Source organism: Microcebus murinus, chromosome 1 (genome assembly GCF_040939455.1).
Source record: "Microcebus murinus isolate Inina chromosome 1, M.murinus_Inina_mat1.0, whole genome shotgun sequence".
In the NCBI taxonomy this organism is placed as follows: domain Eukaryota; kingdom Metazoa; phylum Chordata; class Mammalia; order Primates; family Cheirogaleidae; genus Microcebus; species Microcebus murinus.
The window spans coordinates 67,508,750-67,532,953 of NC_134104.1; the positions used below are offsets into that span (position 1 = coordinate 67,508,750).

The 24,204-nt window shown below is 37.4% G+C and overlaps 2 protein-coding genes across 2 annotated transcripts in view; one reads left to right on the top strand and one right to left on the bottom strand.

Moving 5' to 3' along the window:
- LMLN (leishmanolysin like peptidase) overlaps positions 1–20,614 on the bottom strand; it is an 89,359-nt gene extending 68,745 nt beyond the window's left edge. The window contains exons 1-6 of the mRNA XM_012780410.3: positions 20,394–20,614; positions 8,802–8,899; positions 8,088–8,118; positions 7,114–7,196; positions 6,525–6,642; positions 3,609–3,787 (exon numbers count right to left, since the gene is read on the bottom strand). Of these exons, the coding sequence (XP_012635864.2) occupies positions 3,609–3,787; positions 6,525–6,642; positions 7,114–7,196; positions 8,088–8,118; positions 8,802–8,899; positions 20,394–20,612 (728 nt within the window). The 5' untranslated portion in view covers positions 20,613–20,614. The remainder of the gene's footprint in view (positions 1–3,608; positions 3,788–6,524; positions 6,643–7,113; positions 7,197–8,087; positions 8,119–8,801; positions 8,900–20,393) is intronic.
- Positions 20,615–20,728: 114 nt separating this feature from the next.
- DRC9 (dynein regulatory complex subunit 9) overlaps positions 20,729–24,204 on the top strand; it is a 68,669-nt gene continuing 65,193 nt past the window's right edge. Inside the window, exon 1 of the mRNA XM_012780414.2 lies at positions 20,729–20,812. The gene's annotated coding sequence lies outside the window, so the exon portion shown is untranslated. The remainder of the gene's footprint in view (positions 20,813–24,204) is intronic.

Below are 24,204 nucleotides of genomic sequence, written 5' to 3' on the forward strand. Positions count from 1 at the left end.
TCTGTGACTCCTGTTTTGGATTCTCTCACTAGAAGACAATTAGATACTTTAAGTGCTTTCAACATTATCAAGATACTGAAATAAAAGCCAGGCATAGTGTCTCATGCCTATAATCCTAGTACTTGGGAGGCCAAGGTGGGAGGCTCCGCTGAAGCCAGGAGTCTGAGACCAGCCTAAGCAAGGGTGAGACCCCCTCTTTGCAAAAAAAAAATTGACTAGCTCTCTGGGAGGCCGAGGCGGGCGGATTGCTCGAGGTCAGGAGTTCGAAACCAGCCTGAGCAAGAGCGAGACCCCGTCTCTACTATAAATAGAAAGAAATTAATTGGCCAACTAATATATATAGAAAAAATTAGCCGGGCATGGTGGCGCATGCCTGTAGTCCCAGCCACTTGGGAGGCTGAGGCAGAAGGATTGCTTGAGCCCAGGAGTTTGAGGTTGCTGTGAGCTAGGCTGATGCCACGGCACTCATTCTAGCCTAGGCAACAAAGCGAGACTCTGTCTCAAAAAAAAAAAAAAAAAAAAAAAAAAATTGAAAAATTAGTTGGGCGTGGTGGCACAAGCCTGTAGTCCCAGCTACTAGGGAGGCTGAGAGAGACAGATTGCTTGAGCCCAGGACTCTAAGGTTGCTGTGAGCTATGATGACACCACTGCACTCTAGCCTGGGAAAGAGAGCAAGACCCTATCTCAAAAAACAACAACAAAAAAATGATGAAATAAGATTAATGGATCTAGACCCAACTTAACCTGAGATTTCACATCCTCTTCCTTATTCTCAGGGAAGTCACTCTGTCCCTAACATATAAAGTTCATTTTAACATGTCTTTTATAATTAAAATAATAAAAGCTCATTGTAAAAAGGTATAAATTCAAACAATATAGAAATGTATAAAGAAAAAAGTGAAAATTCCCTGTTTTGTACTCTACCCCTACTAAATTCCACTATCAGAGGAAACTACTATCAACAATTTGCTATGCATAATTTTTAGAGTGACCAGCCATCCTGGTTTGCCCAGGATTGAGGGCTTTCATGGGATGTGGGACTTTAGTGTTATAACCAGAGCTATTTGGGCAAATTGGGATGACTGATAACCCTAATTATTTCTTGCTTTTTCCATAGCACATCTAAGCACACATATAGATTTAAAAATACATATAGAATCAAACCATGTACGATATTTTGCAAAGTCTTTTTGGCACTCATACCCAACCTAAGACAGTATGTGTGTATGTATGCAATCCATATAGTTTAGTTCAAATTAAGATAAAGAAACATGATTTGCAGTACTACTATTATGAAGGTATGTTTCTCAAAGACAGTTTAAGAAAGTATCTCCTTTTATCAAGTAATTTATCATTCACTTATCATTTCAAATACCACATTTCCTTGATATTGAGATATCATTAATTATATATCATAAATGTAATGACAGCTTGTCAGGAATAAAGGGAACACTAGCACATAAATATTCACAAAAATACATTTCTTCTGCAGTAGCACACTCAACAGTTGACACTAAGCTTTCTCAATATTCAATCTAAAGATTTTTTTTTTTTTTGAGACAGAGTCTCACTTTGTTGCCCAGGCTAGAGTGAGTGCTGTGGTGTCAGCCTAGCTCACAGCAACCTCAGACTCCTGAACTCAAGCAATCCTGCTGTCTCAGCCTCCCGAGTAGCTGGGACTACAGGCATGTGCCACCATACCCGGCTAATTTTTTCTATATATATTAGTTGGCCAATTAATTTCTTTCTATTTATAGTAGAGACAGGGTCTTGCTCTTGCTCAGGCTGGGTTATTTTTGTTTTTTTTTTTATTTCGGCATATTATTGGGGTACAGATTTTAAGGTTTCAATAAATGCCCATTCCTTCCCTCCCCCCACAAGTCTGAGTCTCCAGCATGTCCAGCCCCCAGATGGTGCACATCTCACTCATTATATATGTATATACCCACCCCCCTCCCACCTGCCCGATACCCTATTACTGTAGTACCTATGTGTCCACTTAGGTGCTGCTCAGTTAATACCAATTTGCTGGTGAGTATATGTGGTGCTTGTTTTTCCATACTTAATAGTATGGGTTCCAGCTCTAATCAGGCTGGTTTTGAACTCCTGACCTCGAACAATCCACCCACCTCAGCCTCCCAGAGTGCTAGGATTATAGGCGTGAGCCACTGCGCCCAGGCCTCAATCTAAAGATTTTTCAGTCTATTTCACCAATCAACAATTACATAGTATCATGGTAATAGATCACTTTCATGATACATGCTGCTGATTTTGACCTTGTTCACAACTTCAGAATTGACAGTATAATTCTGAATCATATATCAGTGTTTCCTTTGCATTGCTGACTTGGTTCAACTAATAGTTGCATTTTTTTCCTTAAATGAACATACCACTATCAGTGAAAGTGACGTTAGCTTTTGAAAGATATATGGATATTCAGCACCTCAGCAATGGCCTTACATACACATGAATTAGTTACACTAACCTCTCCTAGATTTAAGAATGTTACATACAATGTATTACAACAGCAGTCCCCAACCTTTTTGGCATAGGGACAGGTTTCATGAAAGACAATTTTTCCACAGACTGAGGGGGAAGGGGGATGGTTTGGGGATGATTCAAGCACATTACATTTATTGTGCAATCAAACCTCTCTGCTAATCATAATCTCTATTTGTAGCCACTCCCCATCGCTAGCATTGCTGCCTCAGCTCCACCTCAGATCATCAGGCATTAGATTCTCATAAGGAGACTCAACCTAGATCCTTCCCACGCACAGTTTACAGTAGGGTTCACCCTCCTATGAGAATCTAATGCCACCGCTGATCTGACAGGAGGTGGAGCCTATGTGGTGATGCCAGCCATGGGGAGCGACTATAAATACAGATGAAATTTCGCTTGCTCATCCTCTGCAAACCTCCTGCTGTGCAGCCCAGTTCTTAACAGGCCACAGATAGGTATAGGTTCGCAGCCCAGGATTTGGGAACTGTAGTATTACAAGGCATGTGACAATTTCTACTACCTTTAATTGATTTGTCTGGTATGTGACAAGTAATCTTCTGAGTATATAACATTTCATTTCAAGGGTGAGCTGCTTCAGCAGGAAAATTTGGGAAATCTTTTGTAAATAAAGAGGACTTTGAATTTTTAAGTGATAATTTAGCTAAGTACTTATAACAAATGATATGACAATTAGATGAACATTTTTAACATAGGACTTATAGTTTTCGCACAGAAGTGCTAAAATTAAAGTTCTAATTGTTTCCTTAAAGAGGTATTCACCTCAAAAGAAAATTCTCCTGACAGTAGACTTATTCTTTGGAATTTGTGGGTAAAATTAACATGAGTGGAATGGAAGAGGAATGGCAGAGGGAAAAGTTAAAGGAAGTGTTCCACTTTTCTTTCATTTTGACTAAAAATTTCCATTACCATATGAGTAACAATCCTATCACTGCCCCAGTGGCCCCACCCCAAATCCAGGGAGCATGCTATTTCTTACTACTAGAGGAAATCCAGCAAATGCTAGATTTCCTTAAAACTTAAAATGCGGTTTGCTTTACAAGTTCCCAGCGTAGATCTTGAGAAATTAGTATCAAAGGAAAGTTTACCTGTCCATTTTTGCTTCCTGCTGACAATAGGCTGCATAAGAGATGATGTTTTCATGGCTGCACCTCTCAGTGGCCAGAGCACCAACATAAAGAACAAAGTCTGCATCCCGGACACCTTCTTGGTCTGACACACCCACTGCTCTACAGGGCCATTTACCCCCACGACAGACCCTGCATTGCTGCACCAATGAGGTTCAACAGAAAACCAGACCAGAGACAAAGTTAGCTGTAGTGACATTTAATCTTACATTGAATCCATGCTATAAATACAGTATTGCATTAATCTTTATTATTCCTAAGCTTTTATCAAAATCTATACCTCCCTCTCTCTATTCAGTTCCTATCCCTAATTTGGAATTTACTAAGATTTCTACTTTATATAAAATGATCATAAATCTATAATCTCAAATAAAACACACAATTGTTACTTATAAAGGCCAACTAACTAGGGTAGAGAAAAAACTGAAATAGAAAAGGTTTCAAAACCTAGAAACTAGATTCCCTATTTTATTCCAACTTCCTTTGAATCTATAGTTAATTCTAAATTAATTAATAAAAAACATTTTATCTAATAGAAATATATTTCCTATTATAAAGTAATTCATGGATCTTGCTAAAAATTCAGATAATACAAGAGTATATAGGTAAAAATCAAAGCCGTATCACGATATTGCCCTTGTTTCTAGTTTTCTAAGCAAATCTTACTTGCTTTAATAAAGTTTTATTTTTTAAAAGCTTCTTTATCAAAGTTCACAAACAATCACAAGCTCCAAATTAGAAACAGAAAAATCAGTAAATTGTGATTTTTTTTAGGTGTAAGCAATGCTTATAGAGAGATGACAAAAAGACTCCAGAATTCTCATTTCATTTAGGAGAAAGTACACATTGTTTACTCTTGCTTTTCTAACACATGTAATTATGGTTTTTAAATTCAATTGCTTTAGGGAGTAGGGGTTGAGGAAATGTTGGTCAAAGAATAAATTATATAGTTAGAAGGAATAAGTTCAAGAAATCTATTGTACAGCATGATGACTATAATGATGATATGTATTCTTAAAAAATGCTTATAGAGTGGACGTTAAGTGTTCTTACCACAAAAATTATTAACTATGTGGGGGTAATGCATTTGTTAATTAGATAGACTTAACAATTCTACAATGTAGCATACATATACTTCAAAACACATGTAGTACATGATAAATACATAAAATTGTATGTATCAATTTTTAAAATAAATACACTTGAAGGAATAATTTCAACTACTTTAGCTTATTAATAGTTGGTGTTATAAAAAGTTGTGATTTTTAAGTCCTCTTTCCCATGAATATCTATTTAATAAAAAAAGAAAAACCCAGAACCTCAAGAAGTTAAGTAGAAAGCAGAATTTGGAAGAGCCAAGAGAATTAAAACAACAAACAACACCTTAGGAAAAAAGCAAAGAAATGTGTCATAAAATATCCAGGAAATGTCTTGGGAAAAGAGATGCAAAATTATGTAATAACTTGTTTTAATTTTTAAACATATTTCTAAAGCCCTTTACACTCTTAAGAAATTTGAGAAAAGAAATGAAAGATAAACTATCCAGTTGTATTGGTGCCAATATATAGTGTAACAAAAGCCTTGAGTATCAAATATCTTAAAAGAAAAAATTTACAAAATAAACTTAATCTAAATATATACTTAACTTTGACTATAAAAGTCAATGTTCAATAATGTATTCATGGCCGGGCGCGGTGGCTCACGCCTGTAATCCTAGTACTCTGGGAGGCCGAGGTGGGCTCAAGGTCAGGAGTTCGAAACCAGCCTGAGCAAGAGCGAGACCCTGTCTCTACTATAAATAGAAAGAAATTAATTGGCCAACTAATATATATATATAAAATTATCTGGACATGGTGGGGTGCATGCCTGTAGTCCCAGCTACTTGGGAGGCTGAGGCAGGAGGATTGCTGCTGACGCCACAGCACTCACTCTAGCCTGGGCAACAAAGTGAGACTCTGTCTCAAAAAAATAATAATAATAATGTATTCATTTTCTGTAAGTAATGAAAGAACAAAGCTAAATTAAAAAAAATAAACCAGCTTTAGCAATAATCCTATTTTCAGATTTATATGTATAAAAAATTGGTTTTCTTGTATGTTTTAAATTCTTGATTTTTCTGATGTAAGTAATAGATGTTCAATGTGAAAAGCCAGAACATAATCATAACTTACCAAAGAAAAGCATCTTCCTCACAATCCAACTCTTACGAAAAAATTTACATTTTGGTATGTATCTAGGTTTAACATGTGTATTCCTCCAGATTGTTTCACAATTTTAATCATATGTCTATACCTTTCAAATAAAATAGGCTAACTACACATACTGATTTACAACTTTTTTTTTTTCATTTAAGAGCTCAAATATCTTTCCAAGTCAGTACATAGATATTTACTTCATTCTTTAACAACTGCATAGTATTCTACTATTTAGGGATACCATCGTTTTTCTTCTTCTACCATAATTTAACTAATACTCTATATAGGCATATTTATAGTTTTGCAAGAAACATCCCTGAACACATATTACACAGTTATTAGCATTTTTGTGGAATAAATTTCTCAGTTGGGTTGACGAACACACATTTTTTATTTTAAGAGATGTCAAATTGCTCTTTAAAAAATGAGGTATACCTGCCAAAAGATGTTTTGGAAGACAAAGTCCTAAGCTGAACTAACTAAGCAGACCCACAGATAAATGGAGGTGGAGGGAAGAAGATCATTAAACTTACTTGAAAAACCACTGAAATAAAATCAGCATACCAACACTGATTGCTTTTTGTAGAAGAATGAAGCTATTATGGCTTTGAACTTTTTTTCTTGGTAACTCTCACAGATTCTACAGACTCAAAATCTCATTGCTAAAAGCAGGGTGAATTACCTGGAGATGTTCCTCAGGCACTATAACTGGGCCACATTTTGTATGCACTGCACATTCCCCAGTACAGTATCTATGAGGATCATTTTCCTTCCGTAGGTATTGGTTTGTTGCACATTGTCTTCAGTTCATTTGTACATCAAAGTTTAATTACAAAAAAAAAAAAAAGAATATTTTAGAGTAGTTAAAATCATGATAATCAACTGGTAGCTACTATATTGCTTCATTAATAATGGTTACTATTTTAGTTAGGAAAGTAGGCTAAAAAAGTATTTTGTTTCTATAGCAAACCTGATCTAGGTTTTCAAACACCCAAGTACTTCACAAAGCCATTACTACAGTCACATAAAGGAGGGAGAAAGGGGGTGAGGGAAACAGAGGACAACTACACCCCTAGGAAAAGATCCAGTGGGCCATTGGGAAAGAATGATTATCCAGCAGGTGCTTTTTTATTATACTTTGCAGTTGGGTCTCTAAGAGCAAGCATAATAAAATATTCTAGTATAAGTTTCTTACTTTGCCATATTGGTAGAATGGGGAGGGCAGAGTACTAAATGACTGAATAAAACGATCTGTGTTTAATATGACATACCTGCTGAGTAAGATAGTGCCAGCAGGTCTACGAACCTGAAAAGTCTTCTCTAAATAAGAAATAGCTTGTGGGAAAAGTTTGTTCTAAATAAAAGTTGGAAAAAAAAAAACTCAGTCAGAATTAAAGTCAAGGGATAAATTATATTTAAAACAAGTAAGCACAGGATATTAATGACTGAGGGAGATGAAAAGGAAAAGCCTTACAATTCTAGAATATAGATACTATATATTCACAAGGCTGTGTGGCAGGGGTAGGAAGACAGTGAATTATGAGCAAAAGAATTTTCTCATTTTCTAGTTGAGTTTGGGAAAACAGCACTACATAGAAACTTCCATTCCCTACTCTATTTAAATAGAAAATTAGAAAACATAAATCTCAAGTATTAATTTAGATGACTACAACTTTGACACTGATTTAGATGATTCCAACATTAAGGTAATTTATGCTAAGAAAATCTTATGTTTAGTTAAACTCACCAATATCTGTGGCCCATAGTGAACTGGCTTAATGTGTATGGGTGTGACTCCAGAAAGTTAAAAATCTGATGAGATTAGCACCTTTACAAACTTTGGCATATCATACTATCAGGTCAATTAATCTTCAGGAGAATGAACATTTTCACCAAGAGAATAGGGTTCTCAATGTATTTCAAAATTTATCTTTTTTACCCTACCTCACCTATTTCCCTGCTCCCAAAAAAGTTCAGAGAGCAAACAAGAAAATGAATACTGACTGAAGATCAAATTATAAAATATGATGATTAATTTAATATCTAATACTAACAAAGTTTTGGTGAGTGTATCACAAAGATACCTTTGGTAAAATGATAGATACGTTCACTACCAACAAATTTAACTTGGTCATTCACAAAATAGTCACACGTATATTTTTCTTTATTGAGATAGAATTTACATATATAATAAAATGCATCCATTTTAAGTATCCGATTTAAGCCATGAGTATTTAGTACATACCTTTACAAGATTTCTTTTCTCAGGGAGCAACCTGAAAATAATGACATAAAACATAAGAATGGCCTCTCTGAGGCAGAGCACGTCTCATCTGTTCAGGATGCATGTGTCAAAAGACCCAAGGAATGCTGTATGGAAGCATACAAAAACTATCTTCCAAAATTTCAACTTACCTCAATGAGTATTTGAAAGCTTACTCTGTGCCAAAGCATGGTGCTAAGCATGATTATATGTTATCTGATTCGTTGGGGATGTTAAGGATAGGGAAAGACAGCAACTATTAATAGCTCTTCACAGACTACTATAGCTTCATAATTTATCTGTTTTCTGGACCCTTCTTATACTAAATAAAAATTAGACTATAAAATCTGTCTGGCTAATACTTTTGTAAACTTTATTATTATTATTCATATTACTACTTCCTTTTATTTTTCCTCTAAGTACTTACTGAGGAGTACCTTCTAGGTCTGTTATTAACTACATCCAAGTAGATCCACATTTGTTCTGTTTAAATTATTCATGATGTCTAGACTTTCACAATATCCCATGGTCTTTATCTTTTCAGACTAAAATGCATTTTTTTACTTAATTCCATCTTGATGCTACACTAGCCCCTTTAGTTTCATCTATGGACTTTTTCTACTTTAGGGAACACATAAAACATCTTTAACATTTAGATTCATAATAAAAAAGATGACAAAATAATGGTATACTTACTCTTCAATACTTTTATCATAGACAGTCTTGATTCTCAAATGCTCATCAACATCTCTCTTTACAACATGATTTTCCTTAAGATGAACCTTATTTATAACCTAAAAAAGAGAATAGATTTGAAAAAGATTTTAAAATATAGATTAGCTTATTGAAATCCAAACTTAAAATTAATGAACTAAATTTCTAGCATAAATACTCAAAGCAAAAGTCCCTTAGCTCAAATTCCACCATTTCAGCAATCCTGAACCTCAAACATCTTTAAAGTAAATACAATCATCTGGGAGGCAAGTACTATGAACTTGAGTCACACAACTAAATCTTGTGGTACAGCAGATGACGAAAAGCTTTTAGGTTTCTCTGTTACTTATTTGCAGTTTCTTTTATAAATTCCAGATTTGCTAATTTTCATTCTTCAGAAAATGACAGGAAGAGACCAAAAGTACCTTATTTTACATTAAAAGACAAAACTTTCCTTACAAAAGAATGTTTTATTTGAATTTTTTCTTCCAGGTCTCATTTATATGACTTTTTTCAGAGAGGAATAAAAGTGAATAAAAAAGATCTCAGCAGTGCCAAATGTTTCTGTAACTCATAAAGTATAGAAGAAAAAATGCATTAGCTAACCGAAAAGTAAGCTTTATGCTATCTCATTCTTACAACTCCAGCAATAAACAACCACATTTTTCTTCTTATGCTATATCTGAAGATTTATACAAGGAAAATAGAATTTTATATTTTATAGAAAAACTTGGGAGAAGGGGAGGGGGCTGAGGGATGAAAAATTACCTACCAGGTACAATGTATACTATTCGGTAACAGGTACACTAAAAGCCCTGTCTTCAACACTGTATAATTCATCCACGTATCAAAAAACCACTTGTACACCCTAAATCTATTGAAATAAAAAAGAGAAAAACTACACTGTATGCTTTTGATCTATTAATATAATATAGTAACAGTCATAGATTTTCACAATACCTATTGCCTGCTCTACTATAATTGCCTGATATCCTACCTCTCTAGTCTTTTCCCCATTCCATTCCAACCCATATCTCCAGGTAACAGATTTTATAGCCAGTAAAAAGCCGTCAGAAATGTATGAGCACAGCAAAGGGATATGGTATTCCCGGCTGCATTGCAGGAAACCAGGATTCTAAAATCCCTAAGTTGATATCAAAGTCCTCCAGAAGCCAGTGGTTATGGATTTGAATTCTAGAATTAGATTGCTGGGGCTCTTTTCTTGGCTCCGCCACTTGCTAACTCTGTGATCCCAGGCAAGTTATGTAACTTACCTGGGACCAAGTTTTCTCATGTATAAAATGAGCAGAAGTACAAGTTAACATTTGCAAAGCTGACATAAAATAAGTGTTCACTATTATATTACCATTAAAACCACTTTTACGGCCGGGCGCTGTGGCTCACGCCTGTAATCCTAGCTCTTGGGAGGCCGAGGCGGGCGGATTGCTCAAGGTCAGGAGTTCGAAACCAGCCTGAGCAAGAGCGAGACCCCGTCTCTACTATAAATAGAAAGAAATTAATTGGCCAACTGATATATATATAAAAAAAAAATTAGCCGGGCATGGTGGCGCATGCCTGTAGTCCCAGCTACCCGGGAGGCTGAGGCAGAAGGATCACTCGAGCCCAGGAGTTTGAGGTTGCTGTGAGCTAGGCTGACGCCACGGCACTCACTCTAGCCTGGGCAACAAAGTGAGACTCTGCCTCAAAAAAAAAAAAAAAAAAAAAAAAAAACACTTTTACTATCTTCCTCCTACTCCTCCTCATCCAGAAAATACTATTTGGTTTCCTGAACACAAATTATCATTTCTTGCCTCTTTATTTGCTCACACTTGGCTTATGCTTTTCTCTCTCTGGAATGGTCTTTCTACCTACTTCCATAAGTTAGAATCTTCCTCCTCCAGCATAAAGATTCTGGCACATGAGAAGAACTCTGAAACAGATCCTCTCTGATAGAAATTATTTCTCCTTCTTTTGGCTTCCACAGCACTACTTTCACAGCATATCATTATCTAGATTGTATAATCGTTTGTATACTTTTCTGAAACATTCTATAATCTACAGTGCCTAAAACACAAACATATATCAATTAATCTTCAAAAACTAAAAGCATAAAGAAAATGCAATGAGAAACAGAATACTCACTGTTCAGAATGAATTAAATTATAAACCAATAACACTAATTAAATAAATATGCACTATTGGCAAAGTAGTATATAAACCAATAAAACTTTTCTGTCCATAATATAGTAAACATGGGGTTGGGCAAAGTAGCTCACATCTGTAATCCTAAAACTTTGGGAGGTTGAAGTGAGAGGATTGCTTAAGGCCAGGAGATTGAGAGGAGCCTGGGCAACATAGCAAGACACCCTCTCTACCAAAAAATAGAAAAATTAGCCAGGCCTGGTGGCGTACACCTGTAGTCCCAGCTACTCGGGAAGCTGAAGCAGGAGGATCGCTTGAGCCCGGGACTCTGAGGTTGTTGTGAGCTATGATGATGCGATTGCACTCTACCCAGGGGAGACAGAGTGACTCTGTCTCAAAAACAAAAACAAAATTTAACACACAAATTAGCCAAAACCAACAAAGTTCATTCATTTAAACATATACATATGTTGAATGCTTTCCCATGCAAGGCCCTATGACAGGCATTTGGATGCAAATATAAAAATACAGTTCAGGTCGGGCGAGGTGGCTCATGCCTGTACTCCTAGCACTCTGGGAGGCCAAGGCGGGTGGATTGCTCGAGCTCAGGAGTTCGAAACCAGCCTGAGCCTGAGCGAGACCCCGTCTCTACTATAAATAGAAAGAAATTAACTGGCCAACTAATATATATATAGAAAAAATTAGCCGGGCATGGTGGTGCATGCCTGTAGTCCCAGCTACTTGGTAGGCTGAGGCAGGAGGATTGCTTGAGCCCAGGAGTTTGAGGTTGCTGTGAGCTAGACGGATGCCATGGCACTCACTCTAGCCTGGGCAACAAAGCCAGACTCTGTCTCAAAAAAAAAAAAAAAAAAAAATACAGTGCTTTCATGTGATTATAGAGGCTTAGGAAAAAAGATACAAAAAAAAAAAAAAAAACATACAGTCCTTGACCTTAGGAGATCAAGGTTAATAAAGGACAAACAAATCAAATAATTATTATAATAAATAAATATCACAGAAGAGAAAGGTAAGTCAGGCTTAGAGGAATATTATAAGGGGATGCTTCAGGGAGAAGGTGATGTTGGAGAAAAGACTTAAGGAATGAAATAGGGATTGATATGCCTATGAATTTAGATATAATAGACTATATGCAAAAGTACAGAATCAAAGATTAAAGCTTAGCAATAACATGTAAAAACAGACATTAGGAACTTTTCGTAATGGAAAAGTAGCTTCATATGACTAATCTCCCTAGAGATAACACATTATAAAATCTAGACAAAATATTTTAACAGACTACTACTTTAGGGTAATGGAAAAAAACAAAAACCACCGAAAACCCAGGCAGAACCTAGAAGAGTCTACCCTTGGAATATAAGAATTATACTTCTGAGTCTAACTTTTGCTTGAGAGCACTCCCCAATCTGTGTCTCTTAGAGAAGCAGAAAGTCAGAGCCTAACTGACTTGAGGAGTTAGACCACAGTGTTCAGAGCTTGCAGCACAAGAAAGTAAGGGAGTCCTGCAAGAGAAGAAGCCACAGAGGGTACTCAAAAATCAGCATATGAAATCCACTCAAATCCTTAATTGATCACTAAATTCCTTGGCTGACTACTAAATTAAATACACACACACACACGCAAGATAAAATCTAGCAAAAAATAGCAGAAAACTAAAAGAAGTGAGAAAGTTATCAACTGTTGCCTACCACAAAAAACATGGAGTTTAGAATTTTCTCCTGTTTCTGAATACTCTCAAAAAAAAAAAAAAAAAAAAAAAAAAGAATTTTGAGTATACCTAAGAGTATACTCAAGTTTTTCCTTGCCAGCTAGGAAAAAACCCATTCTTTAGAGAAATACAACAGAATCCAGAGTCTTTACCATGTATTGTCCATAGTGTCCATTATTTAACAAAAAATCAGCAGCCATGAGAACAAATCAGAAAAATGTGACCCATATTTAAGGAAAAAAAGCAAAGAATAGAAAAAGACCCTAAGATGACTTGAATTTAAACAATTACTTTAATGCAGGTTAAATGTATTCAGGGACTTAAAGGAAAACACATATGTAATGAATAAATAGATGGACAACTTCAGCAGAGAAAACTATGAAAAAAATCAAATGAAAATTTTAGAGCTCAAAAGTACAACTAAAATGAAAAATTCACTGGAAAGGATTAAGAGTGACTGGAGATGGTAGAAGTATCAGTGAATGTAAAGATAAACCAAGAATATTTATCCAATCCAAACACGAGAAAAGAAAAAGACTAAAAAAAAATAAATAAAGCCTCAGAGAATGAGGGCATAATACCAAGCAGACTAACAGATATGTAATTAGAGTCCTATGAGAACAGGAGAAATCCTGGGACAGAAAATGCATTTGAAATTAGCTGGGTGCAATGGCTCATGCCGGTAATCCTAGCACTTGGGTGGCTGAAGTAGGAAGATCTCTTAAACCCATGAGTTTGAGACCAGCCTGGGCAACATATAAAGACGTTGTCTCTACAAAAAAATTTTAAAAATTAGCCAGGTGTAGTAGTGCATGCCTACAATCCTAGATACCCTGGAGACAAGGATATCTACTCTCACCACTTTATTCAACATCATATAGGAGGTCCCAGCCAGTGTGATAAGGCAATATTAACATTAAATAGAGGTAGTAAACAAAAGATATTTGTTTTAATACCTAAAGTATTCAAGCACACACACACAAAGATAAATGTAAAGAGTGAAAAGATATATACCATGTAAGCTCTAATCACAAGCAAGTTGAAATGGCTATATTACTCTCAGACAAAATAGACTTAAAAATAAGGAATATTATCAGATATAAATGATAACATTTTATAATACTAAAGGGCTAAGACATCAGAAATCTATAACAATTATAAATGTGAATGCAACTAATAAAAGAGATTCATAATCTATAAAGCAAAAACTGACAGAAGTAAAGGAAATTACTAACAAATCTGCAAACTCAGAGATTTTTTAAGACCCTAACAATTAGGCAAAAATTTTTAAGAATATAAAAAATCTGAAGTACAATATCAACCACCTAACCTTATTGACATGTATAGAAATTTATATTCAGTAACTATACAATCTATATTCTTTACAAGTACATCTAAAAAGTTAAACAGGATAGATCATATTCTAGACTTTAAATAAAATAATCTCAATGAATTTCAAAAGACTGAAATCTTACAGAAGATAGTCTAATTAAATTAGAAATCAATAATAAAAATCTAGAAAAAGGATCAACTATTTAGAAATTATATTTTTAACATTTTTAACAACTCATGGTTCAAAAAGAAATTACCAAGGAAAATAAAAAACATTTTGAACTAAATGTTAATTAAAATGCAATCTGTCAAAATCTGTGAGGAACAACTAAAGTTGTGCTTAAAGAGAAATCTCTAATTTCAAATGTTTATATCGGACAGGGGAAAAAGGTGCAAAAATAATGATCTAAGTTTCCACCTAACAATATGAGCAAAGTAAATCCACAATAAGTAAAAAGAGGAAATAAGAGAGAACAGAATACAATGAAATACAAACAAACATTAGAGAAAATTACCAAAGCCAATAGGTGGTTAGCTGGTTATTTAAAATGATTGGCCGGGTGTGGTGGCTCATGCCTGTAATCCTAGCACTCTGTGAGGCCAAGGCCGAGGATCGCTCAAGGTCAGGAGTTCAAAACCAGCCTGAGGAAAAGCGAGACCCATCTCTACCATAAATAGAAAAGAAATTAATTGGCCAACTAAAATTATATAGAAAAACAAAATGAGCAAGACATGATGGCACATGCCTGTAGTCCCAGCTACTCAGGAGGTTGAGGCAGAAAGATTGCTTGAGCCCAGGAGTTTGAGGTTACTGTGAGGTAGGCTGACGCCATGGCACTCTAGCCAGGGCAACAGAGTGAGAGACTGTCAAAAAAGTAAATAAATAAATAAAATAATTAACAAAATTTACAAACTCCTAGCAAGACTGGACAAGGATAAAACAGAATAAACACAAGTTATCACATTAGAATTGAAAGAATAGCTATCACTATAGATCTTACATCAAGAGGATAAGGAACTATTATGAACATATTTACACTAATAAGTTCAACAATTAAGATGAAATAAAGTCCTTGAAAAACACAAGTTACCAAGACTAACACAAGATCAAACAAAATATGAATGGGTTTATATAAGAGAAACTGGATTTATCTGGTTACCTGGGGATAGAGGTGAGAAGAGAGATTGACTATAAATGGGCACCAGGAATCTTTTTGGGTGATGGAAATGTTCTACAACTGGACTGTGGTGATGGCTACACAACTCTACAAATTTATTAAAAATCACTGAAGTGAACATTTAAAATGAGTGAACTTTATGATATATAAATTATAGATTGATAAATCTATTAAGAAAACACCTCTCTATAAAGAAAACTCCAGGCCCAGAGGACTTCACTTATGAATTATACCAAACGTTGACGGAAAAAATGGTATCAATCTTATATCAACTCTTTTAGAAAACAGAAGAGAATGGAACACTTTCCAACTCATTATGTATGGCCAGTATAATTCTGATATCAAAAGCTGACAAAGGCCGGGCGCTGTGGCTCACGCCTGTAATCCTAGCTCTTGGGAGGCCGAGGCGGGCGGATTGCTCAAGGTCAGGAGTTCAAAACCAGCCTGAGCAAGAGCGAGACCCCGTCTCTACTATAAATAGAAAGAAATTAATTGGCCAACTGATATATATATAAAAAATTAGCCGGGCATGGTGGCGCATGCCTGTAGTCCCAGCTACCTGGGAGGCTGAGGCAGAAGGATCACTCGAGCCCAGGAGTTTGAGGTTGCTGTGAGCTAGGCTGACGCCACAGCACTCACTCTAGCCTGGGCAACAAAGTGAGACTCTGTCTCAAAAAAAAAAAAAAAAAAAAGCTGACAAACACTTCACTAAAAAGGATATTATAAATCAACATGATCCGTAAACATAGATGCAGAAATCCTTAACAATATATTAGTAAATTAAACCCAGCAGTGCATAAAAAGGATAATACATCATGATCAAACAGGGTTTATCCCCAAAATGCAAGGTTGATTTACTATTGGAAAATTCAATGTAATCTACCGTATAATAGTTCAAATAAAGAGAGAAACCATATGACTTTCTCAATAATCACCAAAAAAAGCGTTTGACAAAATTTGTCCCCATTCAGGATAAAAACCTTTAGTAAGCAAGAAATAGAAAGGAGATTTCTCAAACTGATAAATATCTATAAAAATATCTATCATTAACACCATACTTCATGGTCAAACACTGATTTTAAGATCAGGAACAAATGGCAAGGATATCTGCTGTCTCACTTGTGTTTGACCTTGAACAGAGCAATCAGGAGAGAAAGTGTAAGAAAACAAAAATACATAAAAGGCATAATGCCACCGGGCAAGGTGGCTCATGCCTGTAATCCTAGCACTCTGGGAGGCCGAGGCCGGTGGATTGCTCGAGGTCAGGAGTTCAAAACCAGGCTGAGCAAGAGGGAGACTCCGTCTCTACTATAAATAGAAAGAAATTAATTGGCCAGCTAATATATATAGAAAAAAATTAGCTGGGCATGGTGGCACATGCCTGTAGTCCCAGCTACTTGGGAGGCTGAGGCAGTAGGATCGCTTGAGCCCAGGAGTTTGAGGTTGCTGTGAGCTAGGCTGATGCCACAGCACTCACTCTAGCCTGGGTAACAAAGTGAGACTCTGTCTCAAAAAAAAAAAAAAAAAAAAAGGCATAACAAAAAAATTGTTCCTATTTATAATTAATACATTGCTTACACTGAAAACTGTAAGTGGGAAAATCCCACAGGAATTAATAAATGAGTTTAGCTAGGTCTCAGAAGACAAGGAGTTAATAATGCATAAAAATTAAGTATACTTTTTTCATACGAGCAGCAATTGGAAAACTTTAAGAAGTATTTCATTTATAAAAGCATCAAAAAATAAAATGCTAAGGAATAAATTTAACAATAAACATGCAATATCTATAGATTGCTGAGAGAAATTATATACCACCTAAATAAATGGAGAAACATATCATGTTCATGGATTGAAAGACTCAATATTATTATTTTTGTGTGTGTGTGTGTAGTCTCCTCCTTTTCTGCAGACTCAATATTATTAGATGTTAATTATCCCCAAACTGATATATAGATGCCATACAATCCTAATCATAAACCCATCAGGCTTTTTTGGAGAAAGTGAGAAATTGATTCTAAAATTCCTATGGAAACACGAAGGACCTAAAACAGCCAAAGTCATTTTGAAAGGGAAGAATGAAGCAGGAAAACTTACAATACTGCGTGATTTTAAGATTACAGAGGTACATAATCAAGACAGTATGGTATTGGCATAAAGATGGATTAATACATTAATGGAACAGAGAGTCCAGAAATAGACTCTTTTTTTTTTTTTTTTTTTTGTCTAGAAAACCCCAAGGACAGAAATAGACTCTTGTTCATACCATCAATCGATTTTTGATAAAAGTGCCAAAGCTGGTCAATGATTAAAGTCTTTTCAATAAATCATGTGAGAACAACTGAATATCCATATGAGGGAGGAAAAATAAAAGGATCTTGAATCCCCTACCTCACACCATATACAAAAATTAATTTGCGAAGAATCACAGTCCTAAAAGTGAAAGCTTCTAGAACACTGGAGAATATTTCATGATCAAGGAATTATTCAAAGATTTATTAGAAAGGACATCTGTTGGTGAGGATATGCAGCAACCATAACTCTAATACATTGCTGGTGGAGATGTATAATAAAATAGTACAATACTTTGGAGAAAGGTTCAGTAGTTTTTTATAAAGTTAAATATTCACCTATTTTTTGACTTAGCAATTGCACCTCTAGGTATTTATCCAAGAGCAATGAAAACACACACTCATAAAAACTCTTGTACAAGAATGTTCATAGCAGCTTTAGTTATGAGAGTTAAAACCTGGAAACAATTCAATGTCCGTCAACAAGACAATGGAAAAACATATTATGGTACAGGAATTCAGTATATGGAATATTCAGCAACGAAAAGGAATGAATTACCATTACATAAAACCACACCAATCTCAAATACATAATGTTCAGCAGAAGCCAGATACAGAGGAGTAACATACCACATCACTCTAGTCATATAAACTAAGCTTTAGAACTGGCAAAACTAATCTAGTGTTAAAAAAAAAAATTAAAACAGTTGTCTGAGGTAGACAAGAGACACTGGCACAGGACAGGAGAGAACTTTCTGGAGACATGGAAATGATCTATTTTGCATAGATGTATTTGTGGCATTTCAATATATGTAAATTTTACCAAAAAACTTAAAAAACAAAAAAACTTGCGTGTGGAATGAGGAATGGCTGGAAGAATATGAAACAAAAATGGCAAAATGTTTATAAGTGTTAAAGCTAGGTGATGGGTCCACGGGTGTTCAATATATTATCCAGGTTTAATTTGAGTTGACATAATAAAAAGTAAAACAAAACAAAACTTACAGGTTTTAGTTGAGAACAAGTTAAACAAGTCAAAGTGTTTTTTGTAGTTGCCATCACCAAGGGGGGAAAAAGTTACTGTAATTTCCTTTAGCATTGAACACAGGTGTTGTCACTGGTATGAGTGCAATGAATACAGTATTAATAGTTCCTGTCTATGCTCTGTGTCCAGATTAAAGGAAGGATGGTGGGACAAGCAGGGAATTGGGGGGTGGAGGGTGGCACAGAAATAAAGCAAGGAGAATGGTAAGGATAACTTAGTATTACACTCTATGAAGAACTAAGAAAGGCCGGGCGCGGTGGCTCACACCTGTAATCCTAACACTCTGGGAGGACAAGGCGGGCGAATTGCTCAACATCAGGAGCTCGAAACCAGCCTAAGCGAGACCCCGTTTCTACTATAAATAGAAAGAAATTAATTGGCCAACTAATATATATAGAAAAAATCAGCCGGGCATGGTGGTGCATGTCTGTAGTCCCAGCTACTCGGTAGGCTGAGGCAGGAGGATTGCTTGACCCCAGGAGATTGAGGTTGCTGTGAGCTAGGCTGCCGCCATGGCACTCACTCTAGCCTGGGCAACAAAGTGAGACTGTCTCAAAAAAAAAAAAAAAAAAAAAAAAAACCAAAAAAAAAAACCCTAAGAAAATGTATTAGTCATGATGACTCTCAACTTTCTTTTACTATCTGAGCACTACCACTATTGCATTTGTACAGCTAAGAGGCATTAAAGAGAAAGTGGGTGGAAGTTTCGGGAAGAGTTTTTCAGCTCCATAAAAAGAACAACGGTCATGCAAAGGGGCTGCTTCTGGAATTAAAAATGTCCCTACCCATGGAATGTTCAAGTACAAGTTGGAGATTTGCACACTGGCAACATCCACTAGAAAAAAACAGCGACTACAGTTCCTACTAGCACAGAAATTTTGCAGTTAACTACTTTCTCTTATTTTAACCCAAATTCAAAAACAGAAGTGCAGGGTTCTGTGGGCGTTGTGGGATTTTTTAAAAAGAAGAATTCTGCCGAAATGCAGTGTCATGATAAAAACTGTAATAAAGCTACAGACCCCAAACTTAATATTTTGGCTCACAGTTATGCACAGTATGCAAGTAACATTTTTGAAAATTACCATTAGTGTGACAGAATCAAAGTATAAGACAGAAACCTTATCTCAAAAAGCCTTACAATTTAACTACAAAGGCAAGACATGCCTGAAAAATTACGTAGTAGTATTTGGTTAAGTGCCAGAAGAGAGTACAGAGAAAACGTACTATGAAATAGAAAGAACATTCTTCTGGGGTGATTTCGGCAGGTTGCCTTGAGGTTGGGGAACTTGAAATAGGGCTAAAAGAACAGACAGGAAGAAAATGGGGTGGAAAGCAGGCAGGCACTTCCAGGGCAAAGGAACAGGATAAAGCAAGCAAAGTGATGAAATAACTTGAAAATAAACCTGAATTTTGTCTCCGGAAAACCCCCAACAGCCTTCAAACGCCTCTGTCTGGCTCTCCTATCAATTTCTTCCCAAAACTTTAGGTCAGTGATTTTCAAAGTGGTCCTTGAACAAGCAGCATCACCAACCTTCTGGGAACCTGAACTGCCAGCTCTGGGGACTCACCTTGAGTCAGGAAGTGGGGCAGCAATCTTTTAATAAGTGCTTTAGGTGACTGATGCACGCTCAAGTTTGAAAACCACTCATCTTGCGCTACCTGCTAAGCACAACGCTTCGCACCGGAAAGTGATGATGTTCTGAGTGCCTAACTCAGCCACTCCGCAGGGCGTAGGCAGCTGAAAGAAGGTCCCAATTTCACTTTCTCCTCCAGAATACCTTCTCCCACTCACTAGCCCCTGTGCCAGCTTCTTCCGCATTACTTTACCCTCAGAGGGCCTGCTCCGCCCCTCGGTCGCCCTACCTCAGTGTCAGAGTGGACGTGGTGCCGGCAGGGAGGGGAACTGCCCAAGGAGACAGGAACAGATTCGACGCTTGCCCGGAGCCCTTCCAACAGGAGTAAAATGCCTTGGACCCAAAAAGAACTGTTCCAGCGCCACCGGCTCCGGCCCGGCCCTGAACCCAAGTAACCCGCTCCTCCACCCCACTCGGCCGCCATCTTCGGGCCGAGCGTCGTTACCATGGAGTGCGTGACGCCTCCGCGCCGGGCGCCAGCCCCACCCCCTCGCCGCTCGGGGCAGGTGGAGGGACTAGCCGGCGGAGATGGCTGTCGATTGGCTAGCATCATCCGCAAGAAGTTCACAGCGGTATATAAGGGCAGCGATCACGTCCATCGCGTCTCATTGCGCGAAGCCGGCCAATAAATGCTGTTTAGTGGCCCACGTGAGTTGGGTTGTGGGGGAAAGACAGGCATGCAGAAGTTGTTGGTAGACGGATAGTGGTTGGTATGTGGAGGTCTTGGGCAGTTCTCATCCTTTAATTCACTCATTTACCAAACGGATATGCACCTGCTAGGTATCATATATTGAGATGGACAAACAGCTGTAAAATCTTTTATGGTATAGTCGTCTGTATGAAAGGTGAGTGGAACATAATTTTCATTTACTTCTTGTCCTGAGTCACCAACTTTAGGTCCATTTCTTAACGTCATTGCCTATGAAATCTACGTGTCCCTTACTGTTTTACTCAACTCCACCCTTTAGCTTCTTATCTGCCACTGCATCCAAGGAGATCAGGCGGACCCTGGCTTCTAAGGAAACTCTACCTTCAAAATTGAGCCCTGAGGAACTGGAAAAATTGAAAATCGGGACAGATACCTTTGTGGCTTATGAAACAAAAGAACTAAAACTAAGAACTTGGACACACTTAAAGCTCTGATTCAAGGGGGAGAGGGGGCAAGGGAAATACACGTTACCTTAACATTTGTACCCCCATAATATGCTGGGGGGGGGAATTAAAAAACAAAAAACTAAGAACTGGGCTGGATGTGGTGCCTCACGCCTGTAATCCTAACACTCTTGGAGGCCAAGGCGGGAGGATCGCTTGAGGCCAGGAGTTTGAGACCAGCCTGAGCAAGAGCGAGACGCTGTCTGTACTAAAAATAGAAAAATTAATTGACCAACTAAAAATACATAGAAAAAATTAGCCGGACATGGTGGCGCATGCCTGTAGTCCCAGCTACTAGAGAGGCTGAGGCAGTAAGATCGCTTGAGCCCAGGAGTTTGAGGTTGCTGTGAGCTAAGCTGACGAGAGGGCACTCACTCTAGCCTGGGCAACAGAGTGAGGCTCTGTCTCAAAAAAAAAAAAAGAACTGGAACTGCCATTCTACAGGAATTAAATATTATAAATTACTATACTAGGAAATGAAGTGGTAGAAAAGAAAGTAAACCATCAAGAATTTACAATCTATTGAAGATTGTGTACTCAAATGCTACCACGGTACCATTTTACAAGACTTAAATGAGTAAATATAATGTGTTTTGTGTCTATCATCCCACAACTAGTGGAAGTTGGGATTCCAAACCAAAGTTTTAACTTAGAAATACGCTCTTTCCACTACAGGACCCAAAAGAAATTTCTGATTGTGAACAATGTAACCAACCTGTCATCTCAAGCTCCTGGCTCTAACAGTAGTGTCATGCTCAGAGAGGTTTTTTAAATGGAATAGTGGACAAGCTGCCAGCCATGCAAGCTTGTTTCTGTAAACTATGGGACTCCTCCAATGGCAATTTTGGTTTGAGTACTTTTTGACCGACTTAACTTCGGTATGGGAATGGAAAAAACATAATGCACCCTTATTTACAAGTACTGCATCTCATTTATCCACCCCTATTGATCACCTACCATCTATCCCACGCAGAGCACAAACTGAACTACTACAATGGTGATGGGCATTGAAGACTTTCCCCCTGTATGCCTAAGCCAGACCTGAAAAAATCACCTACCTTCCTGGACACATCCAGCTTAACATCCTACACTATACATTAACTTTTTTTTTTTTTTTTGAGACAGAGTCTCACTTTGTTGCCCAGGCTAGAGTGAGTGCCATGGCGTCAGCCTCGCTCACAGCAACCTCAATCTCCTGGGCTCAGGCGATCCTCTGCCTCAGCCTCCCGAGTAGCTGGGACTACAGGCATGCGCCACCATGCCCGGCCAATTTTTTGTATATATATTTTTAGTTGGTCAATTAATTTCTTTCTATTTTTGGTAGAGACGGAGTCTCCCTCAGGCTGGTTTCGAACTCCTGACCTTGAGCAATCCGCCCGCCTCAGCCTCACAAAGTGCTAGGATTACAGGCGTGAGCCACCGCGCCCGGCGTACATTAACTTTTGTTTCTCCCCCAAACTCATTTCCTGGTTCCCCAACTTTGCAAATGCACCATCACCCATCTAACCACAAAGCCAGGAACAGGTTATACTTGATGCCAATCCTCCACAATCAACTTTTGAAATCCTACCATTAATGTTTATGGAATCTGCTATTTCAGTGCTTAGAAATCTCAATTTGAGACTGAAGAGCCTCATTTTCCCTTCATTTTATGCTGGGCTAACACTGGGGTCTAAAAGATTAATCTGGTCATTTCTGTGAATCAAGTTTTTTGATGACACTATTACAAGGACAATATTAAGCCTAAAATCCTGCCTATTAAACAGACTTTATAACATGGCATTTCTTAGTATTCTAGGTTTCCTTTCCCATCATTCAGTTTGACTGGCTCCTCAAATGCTTTCTGCACTAGTAAGATCTTTGTGCCATTTCCTTTTTCTTAGACACCTCCCAAGGTATTTCTCCTTCTACACATACTTTGTAGTCTAATAGTAACATAGTCAATATACATTTACATGCTTCTATCCCTGACTACCCTGAGTGTACTGATTATATCTACTTAATTGGCACAATAAACACAGTAGGTACTTTTAGTTTATGTTGGCTTTTTGGAAAAATTAAATCTCACAGGTTGTTCAAAATTAGGACTTCCAGCCCTTGACTCCAAAACTTCCAAGGGTTCAATTTCCTTAGGGTTCTAATTACCAAAAAACAAATTTTTTTGTTGCCCAGGCTAAAGTGCCGCGACATCAGCCTAGCTCACAGCAACCTCAAACTCCTGGGCTCAAGCAATCCTCTTGCCTACGCGGGGACTATGGGCATGAGCCACCATGTGCGGCTAATTTCTATTTTTTTAGTAGAGACGAGTTATCGCTCTTGCTCAGGATGGTCTCAAACTCCTGAGCTCAAATGATCCTCCCACCTCAGCCTCCCAGAGTGCTAGGATTGCAGGTGTATGCCAGCACACCCAGCCGTAATTACCAAATTCTAACTTGTGCTGGACATGAAATACACTGCTCACATCTGAAGAAAGCCTAATTGACCAATGGCCCCAAGCAGCTGCTTCTTCTAATGCACTTTGCCTTGAAGCCACAATTCCAATGAACTCAGACTGGAAAGGGTACAAATACAAGCCGGTTTCCATGCAACATGGGATTCCTACAATGGTGATTTTGGCTTGAGTACAACTACTGGACTGATGACATCTTTCTTCAAATTCCTACCCAATTCTTTCTTTCGCCCTCTCCTTCAAAGGTTTTTCCCCCCCAGTAAATTTCTAGCATGCTAATCCTTTTTCAGTATCTGACAAGAGAACCCAAATACATTATCAGGACTGTAAAAGAGGCTCAAGGTTGGCAAACTACCAGTTTCCTATTGACATTTTCAGTAGAATCCATCTATTTTAATTTTTATGCCACAAGTGTGGTAGGCATTCAGTAGAATTTAAA